This window comes from Squalius cephalus, assembly GCF_949319135.1.
Source record: "Squalius cephalus genome assembly, chromosome: 3".
NCBI classification, from domain to species: Eukaryota; Metazoa; Chordata; class Actinopteri; order Cypriniformes; family Leuciscidae; genus Squalius; species Squalius cephalus.
The window spans coordinates 50,863,917-50,873,913 of NC_137124.1; the positions used below are offsets into that span (position 1 = coordinate 50,863,917).

Consider the following 9,997-nt stretch of genomic DNA (forward strand, 5'->3'; position numbering starts at 1 on the left):
ATGCGCAAACTTACTCAACATCGGTACAGTTTCAGTTTTCGATTAAAATAAATTTGTATAGGCTTGGTGTTTAGAATAGGCTAAATGTTGTTTGTAATAAAGGGCACAATATGCTGTTTTTATAGGCTAGGCTACTTTGTATATATTATTTTATTATACGTGGCTACTTATTTTTCATTCTTGTTGTTTTCTGCATTAATTTAAGGATTTGTCATACAGTAAGTAAGGGAAAGTAAAATACACATAGCCTACATGTTAATAGTGTTTATAATGTTAATGTTGTATTTTATTTACCAGTCTTTAACACAAATGCTGAATAGGCTAATAATAAAATGTGTTTTTTATGACGATGTGACACGCGTGTTTCTTTCTCAACATGATCCGGTGTGTCTTACACTCAGGTGCATGCGACTTATTTTCTAGCAAATACGGTCAGTTAAAAAAACTTGCTATATTATTACAAAATGCATAAAGTGGAGAGGAGACCATTTGGGCAAAAAAAAACATTGTCTTTAAAACATTACCCTCACTCACATTAATTTTGGGCTTAATCACTGTTATTATTAGGGGGTCCTTGGAAATTTATTTTGGTGTAGACAAATTCTCTTATGGCTAACTCATGTAAGAGAAATATAGGCTAGGCTATATGTGTTTATTTCATAAATATGAATGTACCTCTCCCGGACACTAGCCATTAGCCTACTTCTTTGGCCTATTTTGTTTAGCTGGCCAATTCTCAAAATCTGTGTGGAAAAGCTGCGGGACGCACTGGACAGCGCGGAGAGAACGCACAATGGCTTTGCTTTGGAAGTTTTTATGTTTTTTTTTATTATTATTATTTTTTGGAAGTTTAGCTGGCAGAGAAAATAACACACATAGTCTTTCTTGCTTGACATCAATTGATGCTCAATATTAATGAAATAAATAAATGTAATGTCAGAGAATGCACAAAGCGCATCCTTTTGAAAAATAAATTATAAAAAATTTATACAAATAAAACACAAGGCCTACATCATAAAACTCAGAAGATTATGTATTTTAATATCTCTGATAGTCAGTCTGAATGAAAGTTCATGTGTGAACGTTAGGCCTATTATATACCCAAGTCAATGCATTATTCTTTCCTTTTTGTTTTAGTGTTTAAAATATTTAATTTACTACTAATTATATTGATTTATATCTTAATTTCTTTTCTTTTTTTTACTTACTGGGCCACTATATAGGCTATGACAGCCGTCATTTAGCCTACCCTGCCATACCCAGATGCAAAGCGTAGGTGAATTTATATCTACACAGAAGAACCCTGTCTAGGCTCTTCCCCTGTACGGGTTGTGTCGAGCCATTGGTTAGTCTGGTTGTTTGATGAGAAAAAGATTAAATGTAGCCTATACATTTTTACTACGTAGTTGCAATAAACGCATTAAGAATCCATGCAACTGCAGCAGCGGAGGACTATTATTAGAATATTAGAAATCTAGGCTAATACTCAAGCTGTCTTCTCATTTTTCAACTCTTTATATTAAATCAAAAAACGACTGAACGAATGATACACGGATTCTCTTGAACCACCACCACGTTTGCGCCAGAAAACTACTGCAGTGCAGCCAAAATGCTCCGTTCGACTTTTCTGAGATCCTCTACTCTTCCCTGTGGATGATCTGAGACCTACTTTCTGTACGATCTGAATTTTCCGTGGTTTGAATTTTAGAAAACTGAATTTGAATTTCCTCTTCATCTTGAAAACTTGAATCTGTATTTTTTAAAACTGGATATTTGCAGTCTAAGAATTCATAACAAAAAAAAACAGCTGTTTGAAAAAAAAAAAAACATGTCTATAAAATGCAGCCATAAAAACATTTCAATTCGTTAAATTTCAAATGTTCAATAATCTTTTCAAGAACTATTTAAAATTCCTCACAATTTTCAATTTTGTTAGATTACACTTGTCAATAATTCAAATTTACACCATTCAAATTAAAATAATTTTGTCATATTATAAGCTCCATAATCAACAGCCAGAAAAAAAAAAAGAGTCACCATGTCACCAACAAACCCCTCTGATAAAACCTTTAGAACATAGAAAGGAATAAAACTGCAATGTTTGTTGTATGTTAAGTGCTGCTGAAGTGGAGATTTCTGATGCATTGCATGAGAAAAAAAAAGAAAAAAATGTCAGCCTTTAAAGATATGTATTGTATTATTGTAAATCTCCAGACGCAAATAGAAGGAGTGTAATAAACACTTAAATGTTTTTTTCCATTAGTCTGAAATAAGACATGTTATGGACGCAAAATAGCCCAAAAAGTGCATGGAAAAAAACAACAACATTGATTTTGCCTAGTGTCTTTCCTTAGCTTTAAAAGGATAGTTCGACCAAAAATGAAAATTTTGTCATCATTTGCTTACCTCATGTCGTTCCAAACATGATTTTTTTTGTTATGTGGAACATAAAAGAAGATCATTTAAATCATATTTAAATTGTAACCAAACAGTTGCAGGCACCATTGACTTCCATTGTATTTTTTTTTTCCATCCTATGGAAGTCAATGGTCCCCCTCAACTGTTTGGTTACCGACATTCTTCAAAATATCTTCTTTTGAGTTCAGGAGAGGAAAGAAATTCATTCAGGTTTAGAATGACATGAGGGTGAGTAAATGATGACAGAATTTTCATATTTGGACCACTCCATCTTTTGACCTGACTTCCAGCAAAGACTCTTCGTCAATTACATTTACCTTATCAAACAACAATAAAGGCTAAAAAAGGAACAGCCATTGTGCTGCGCTCACCTTGCACACGATAGAGCCACTAGTGCAGCAGCTGCGTTCTGTCTCTGCTGCTGTGTAAGTAGTAGCCTCGCCTGTGCCAGACCTTCTGGCTCATTCCTCTCCTCCAGCCAGGAGCAAAGCAACCTCTCCAGTCCATTTAGGCAGTCCGCAGGCTCCTTGCCTAGGCTCAGCGGCTGGCAGTCACGCAGACACGCGAGCAAGACTTCGGCGGTGACACCACAGAGTGCAGGGTCGTGCCGTGTTTGTGACTGCAGTAGCGGAAAGACCAACAGGAGGCCGACCCGTGAGGTAAACGGTGCCTGATCAGAGCCGGTGGGCATCGGAGGGTGGTGAGGATGGTGGTGATGTTGAGATTGCAAGAAGCCCTGTCGCTTAAGCAGGGCCAGCGCCTCCTCGTCGGACCCTCCGCCAGTCCCCGGGATGACTCCTTCATGCTCCTGCTGCTCCTCCAGGGCCAGCTGTCGCTGTGCTCCCCACAGACCACGCAGTGCATTGAGACGGTACTCCAAAAGTCTTGCGTAAGCGTTGCTCTGGTTTCCACAGACTGCTCGCAGGCGCTCGGCCAGCTCCACTGGGTTCTTGGTCTCAAACGTCAAGATCTGCAAGAACAAAGAATTTGATACTAGTTGTTGAAGCTTATTTTGGCCAAAGATAGTTACTTGCGTCACTGCTGTCTAATTGGACCCCAGGTACACAATGGAACCCAAATAGGCTACTGTATCTAACTTTTTGTGATTTTTTTTTTGTGAAAAACTTAAAGGGTTAGTCCACCCAAAATTCTGTCATCACTTACTCACCCAAGTTGATGGGCGAGTAAGATGGGCAAATGAAAATTTATTTGTTCCAAACCTGCAAGAATTTCTTTATTCTGCTGAACACAAAAGAAGATATTTTGAAGAATATGGTTAACCAAACAGTTGATGAGCCCCATTGACTTCCATAGTATGTGGGGGAAAAAATATTATGTAATCAATGGGGCCCATCAACTGTTTGGTTAACCATATTCTTCAAAATATCTTCTTTTGTGTTCAGCAAAATAAAGAAATTCATGCAGGTTTGGAACAAATTGAGGGTGAGTAAATGATGACAGAATTTTCATTTTTGGGTGAACTATCCCTTTAAGCCCATTTAAAATCTATATTCTGAAGCATCTCCATTAGACAGTCTGCCCATTTTTAGGTTGTGGATAGCCTTCCATGGCATACTGAAAATCTTTCTGGCAACTATATATAATTATTCAATATAAATGCATAATAAATCCAGATATTACACTATAAATCCTAAAGTAAATTTGCTCAGTGTGTTTGACAGGTATAAGTAGTAAAATGTGACACTTAGTGGTTCCATCATTTAGTAAAGACACTGGCTTAAGTTTCAAGAACTTTTAGTACACAAAATGTACTTCATTTCAAGACGGACATCGCTGAAAGTAATGAGTCAGATGTTTATGCTGTTACTGGATAAACATCTGACTCATTACTTTCAGTAATGTGCACCACAAAACTGAGCTGCATAATTAATAGTAATCACGATTTATGCTTCTCCCAATTTATTAAAGGGGATGTCTAATACTATTTCATGCATTCTGACTTATTTACACTGTTAAAGAGTTGGATTCTTATGCTAAACATGGCCAAAATTAGTTGGACGTATGATGGAGTATTTCTGTGCCAAATACACTGTGCCAAAGTTTTTTCCGAGTATGGCCCTGTATGATGTCATAAAGGGCAGAATTCATTGTATGGGCACTTCTCCTGGAAGAGTGTTTGCACACATCAACCAGAGCGAGAGCAAGAGCAACACCCATCAACGTGTAGCCTAACACAAGTTCGGGTTACGGAGGCCATCGGCAGCCCTGTCATTTTGTCTTTAGACCACGAGATCAATGTCACCAAAGCGTGTTTTTGGTTGTGAGGGAAAGATAACCTTGTTCAGCTTCCCAAAGAACCCACCGTTAGGAGAACTGGATGCAGTTCGTTTTTCTGGGGCAGCAAACGGCATTTCGGTGACAAATGTTTTATAAACAAGGCCCAGTTCGACGCTGGATTTGCAGATCATTTGTAACTGAAAGATGGAGCGGTCCCAGCGATAAAATATCCCGGTCATGAGTCGGAATTGCAGGCGGTAAAAACATCAAATGTCTGTGTTTTGTTGGCAATCAGCGTGTAAATGCATATAAATGTAAACAACACGAACATAGTGAATCAAAAGTTATCCAGGGATAATGCGATGATGTATGGTGCGTGACTCTTTAGCTCCGCCCACAGCACGCCTCCAGGAGCTCGGCTGTTTTCAAAAAGAATCCGTACAGCGTCTTTTAAAAATCTTATAAAACTAAAGACTCTTCGGAGATATGAAGGATGCAATACTACTCTATAGGTACTCAAGATCAACATGAGATTGGCAGAAACTGTGTGTTTTATGTGCCCTTTAAAAATAATTCATTCATTGTGAAGACATTTTTCAGTAACACGTTTTCTTTGTGTGTTTTCTGACATCTTGAAAAAGTTAATGCTGCATATAGGGAAATTGCACATTATATCACCCATTCTAATCTTGTAATTTGCATTGTATTCATTCATCAAACTTCAAACTCATCAATGCCACTTTTGGCCGTAAGCTGATTAGATTCGCTATTGCTACCTGTGTGCTGTCCGACCTGTAGAATTTCACTTGTAGAATCAACAAATAGACAGACATTTTGAAAATGTTTGAAATTGGCATACAGCAAGCTGGATGTGATCAAAATAAAGGCATACAACAGATTGTAAGTGCACAATGGCAATTGTATGGCAAACACTGAAACAGCAAGATGGCAACAAACAAGAGGCAAAACAAGCAGATGGATCTAAAAGGAAAAGAAATGGGGTTCTGGAGATGTTTCTCAGATGGGCACGGCCTGTATTTGGAGTGCTTTGTAGTTTTGCTATTCAGTGCCACAAAAAGCAAACAAACACAAAAATTAAGCTGGGTAAAAAACAAGAAAAATCCCCCTTCTAAATTACAAATGTTGATACATAAGTTGCCGAGTTGTAACGGTGGAAGGGCATTTGACCAATTGCAGAAACACTGATCTGTATAATGTAATATAGGCCTAATATATCATCTATAAATAGTGAGCAGAAAGACACAGTTTGTTTCACATTGTGATACCATAAATAAGTTAAAAATGTTGTACATTTTTCATTATTTTGAATTCAGATGTGGGTTTATTGGTTTATATCACTCAATTAGAAGCACAACAATTAAATTACGCTGTCTGTTACATGGGGACTACTGAACAGCAATCTACTGAAAAAGTTTTATAATTTTAAAGTGCAAAGTATTGAAAATCAATTCAATTGTGAAAATCAATAAACTTCTACTTTACTTTCATGTTGCTTTTTGCTGTTAAAAAAAACGTAATGACGCAGGTTAGCAGAACGAAAAAAAGCAATTGGTCCACAGATGCGGTTTTTAAAGGTTGAACGTCTTTTCACTTGAGCGCCACATTTTTAGAGATGCTGCAAAGGATGCAAGACACAATGGTCAAAACATACCCGACTAAAGCACATTTACAAAAGTAGCGCAGTGGAATGAAAAAACGTGCTCTGTGAACAACCCCTAAGTGTGTTGCATTAGGTAATCAAAAGGACAACTTGGGACAACACTTGGGCCAAATACAGCAAATATGTTTTTAGTAGACAAGTTGTCAAGTGCAATGACCGCAAGTGTGGTATTGGGACGGACCCTGACAGTAGGTGCATCCAAGTTTGCATCCCAGTTATTCTACGTTGGTGCTACCCGCCATAAAATCGAAGACTGACACGGAAGAGATACATTTCGTCCCTTCGTAACATTAAGGTTGAACCACTGTAGTTACATAGACTATTTTAACTAGGGATGCACAAAATATCCATTATTGGCCACCATATCAGTATCAGCCGATATATTTTCATTTTTAATGTTATCGTTATCAGACCGATAAGAAAATTTGACCGATATATTAAAGCAGATAAATGAATTATTTCCTTCAATTGAGACACTTCAGATGTGCGCTGTTTGCCATGATGGTTTTGAATTGCTTGAAATATGATTGTAATCACTTCAAAAAAGGAAAATACAGTTAAATGCAACATGCAAAGTCTGTCATATTGGTTACATACAATTATAATGAGAACATTATAATTGTGTGCTTGGGACATGGCTTTTGTTTTTGTAATCAAGCTCTCAAATTATATATTAAAAAAAAATTGGATTTATTATTTTGGAAATATTTTATCGACCAACATATTGGTTATCGGCTTTCAAATATAGGCTAATGAATTATTGGTATCGGCCAAAATTTTCATATTGGTGCATCCCTAATTTTAACGATGTCTTTACTACCTTTCTGGGCCTTGAAAGTGGTAATAACATTGCAGTCTATGGGGGGTCAGAAAGCTCTCGAATTTCATCAAACATATCTTAATTTGTGTTCCGAAGATGAACGAAGGTCTTACGGGTTTGGAACGACAAGTAATTAATGACACAAATTTCATTTTTGAGTGAACTAACCCTTTAAAGACCAGTCGTAAAACGGCCATAATGTCAAATTCTGTAACTTATTTTTACAACCATTTTCTCTGAGTTGAGAAAAAATGTGTAAAAATGTATAAATAAATAATAAAATTAAGATAAATAAATGACAATTTCATTACAATAAAAGGTTAATAAATTAGGCTTGTAAATAAAAAGAATAAACAATACATCTAACAGTACAGTATATTACAGAAAAAAGTAATAATGTAACTTTCCGAATTATATTTTAAATATATTTTTACAATTTTAATTTTTCAAAGTATAAATTGGGTCTTTTTTACGGTAAACTGTATAGCTGCCTTTTAAATTATTATTATGGGTTCCTTACATGTGGATGATCATATTTGGGGGTCCGAGGCATCTAAAAGATTTAAAACCCCAGTGGTACAGTGCATAGTGTAGGCTAAGTGCAGAGTGTAAGTGCATAGTGTACAGTGCGTCATTTGAGACACTACTAGTGACTCAAATTACAATTGCACCTCCGATATATGATATAGGCTATATATGATACACAAAATATGATACAGAAGCTGAGGTTTCCTTTAATATAATAATCTTTGCCCACACAAATCCACAATAAATAGCAAACCATTCTGGCATCCTTCGTTTCAGCCTACTATTTGGGACACACTAATTCTAATCTCGGATACTACTTAGGGTGGATAGTATGTGAATTGCAAACAACGCCTTTTAGCCGTGACTATACGACAATAATCGCAATTTAACACGGCTATTCGTATTTTTAAGTTATTACTTTAATAAATTACTTATGGATGAAATGACATTGGTTAGGACAACATTTGTGTTACTATAACAGTGAGCAAGAGCAACATTACATGTTTGGAGGAAACCCCTAACGTAGAGGTAGCCTAGATGTTACTATTATAACTATAGGTTGTATTTAACATTAGGTAAGTATTTTTGACGTCCTGTGTTAGAATTGTAACCGATTGTAACATGAATCCTTCGGACAGGTCAATAGCTGCCTGCCACACGCCAGTGAGAGATTCAACTCCTCCTACTAGCCTGTCGAAGCTATGCTAACGCGTCAAACATCAGAGACAAGCAAGAACTGTGTAACTGTCATTATATACGGCACAGAAATGTGCAATAACAACCTCAAGGCAGGGTTAATAAGCTTCATTAACATCAACGTAAATCGTTTGGCCGCTAACATCTATGTTTAGCAATAATATATGATACTTCACTCATAACGGGCTTGACAACAGCCCGCGCATGTTTACACGAACTAACATCAACAGAATGACACGATAAATAATTTAGCACGTGTTAAAACAATTACGTGCTTCGTTTACTGGAAGAAATACAACAACAACCTCTTATTATTAGCATGCTGCTACCTGACAAGCCTGTTTTGGCCGAACATTAACGTTACCCAACCGAGTTAGTTAACTTTAGTGTTAAGCTAATCAAGTTCACATCTAACGATATAGAGGTTCCTCTGAATGAAACAAATATGATAAATGCACACCTCCTGCTCGGATTCCCCTTGTTCAGACACTCCGATTTCACTGGGCAGCTCTGCCAGGTCCGTGACCCGAATTAGTCCATCGTGAAGGAAAATAGTCTCTTCCTTCACTGACAGCCACTGGGAAGAATCCACAGCACCTGATCCCATCTCTTTCTCCTCCGAGGCAAAATGCAAAGTGGTCAAACATCAAATTGAACGTACGACGGGATCAGATTGAGCTTGAGCCGGCGACAGATATCCTGCATCATCACTGAGCGCGCGGCGCGATCACGGTGTACGACGCCCATGCGAGGCCTCGCTTGAACGCTGCAGATCGATTCGCCAGCTCAATAGGACAGTGTTATCGGAAAGGTGGGCGTGACACAGGCACAAATTTCGCTGGGTTTCCAAACTTGAGACAATTGCGCAGTTCCTGAATTGATATTCGCGTATAACTAACTCGAGACTGAGCGCTGACTCTAAAGGAATTAACGGCGCTTCAGTCGCATTTATAAACCTTCTCCAGCTGTCAGTCAGACGCCACACTAAACCAGTTCGGTTTGAGTAGCCTATAGACATTGGATTTCATGAAGTGCCTTCAATTATGTATTATTGAATTTATATTATTTTTATAAAATCCAACGATGGATCTAAATGTTTGGATGGGTTCTCCCCTCTTTTAAATTCACCATGGAATCAAAATGAGCATTCTTTTTTTATGGAATATTGTGTAACATGGAATTGTTAAAATTGTTTATATTCTATAGGGCTCTTATAGTTTTTTAAGGCGACTTTTAATTTAGAACGTATTTTAGAATTATAAGAACTATATTTCCTTGGCGACGCGTCATGCAGCCACATGACAGGTATATGTTTTCCTTTTTTATTCAAAATATACACAAACTTGTAAAAAAAATAAAAATAAAAATAAATATATATATATATGTATGTATATGTGTGTGTGTGTGTGTGTGTGTGTGTGTGTGTGTGTGTGTGTGTGTGTGTATAGATAGATAGATAGATAGATATGCCTGATGTGGCTGCCTGATTGAACTTAGGGGTATGTGGTCTCTGCAAAACAAAAGTGGGCGTTTCTAAATTTGTGGGTGTTTTCAAACTGGTTGGTGTTTATAAATCATTCACCCTGCGTCCCAATGTGCATACTATCCACCCTATC

At 37.2% G+C, this 9,997-nt stretch overlaps 1 protein-coding gene across 4 annotated transcripts in view; it reads right to left on the reverse strand.

Moving 5' to 3' along the window:
- The window catches only part of hectd4 (HECT domain E3 ubiquitin protein ligase 4), a 95,150-nt gene extending 85,973 nt beyond the window's left edge, over positions 1–9,177 (reverse strand). For 3 of the 4 annotated variants that reach the window (XM_079865509.1, XM_079865508.1, XM_079865507.1), the window contains exons 1-2: positions 8,842–9,177; positions 2,790–3,388 (exon numbers count right to left, since the gene is read on the reverse strand). In XM_079865509.1, coding sequence (XP_079721635.1) covers positions 2,790–3,388; positions 8,842–8,988 — 746 coding nt within the window. In that variant the 5' untranslated portion in view covers positions 8,989–9,177. The remainder of the gene's footprint in view (positions 1–2,789; positions 3,389–8,841) is intronic. The other variant, XM_079865510.1, reaches the window with a different exon arrangement.
- Positions 9,178–9,997: the final 820 nt, after the last annotated feature.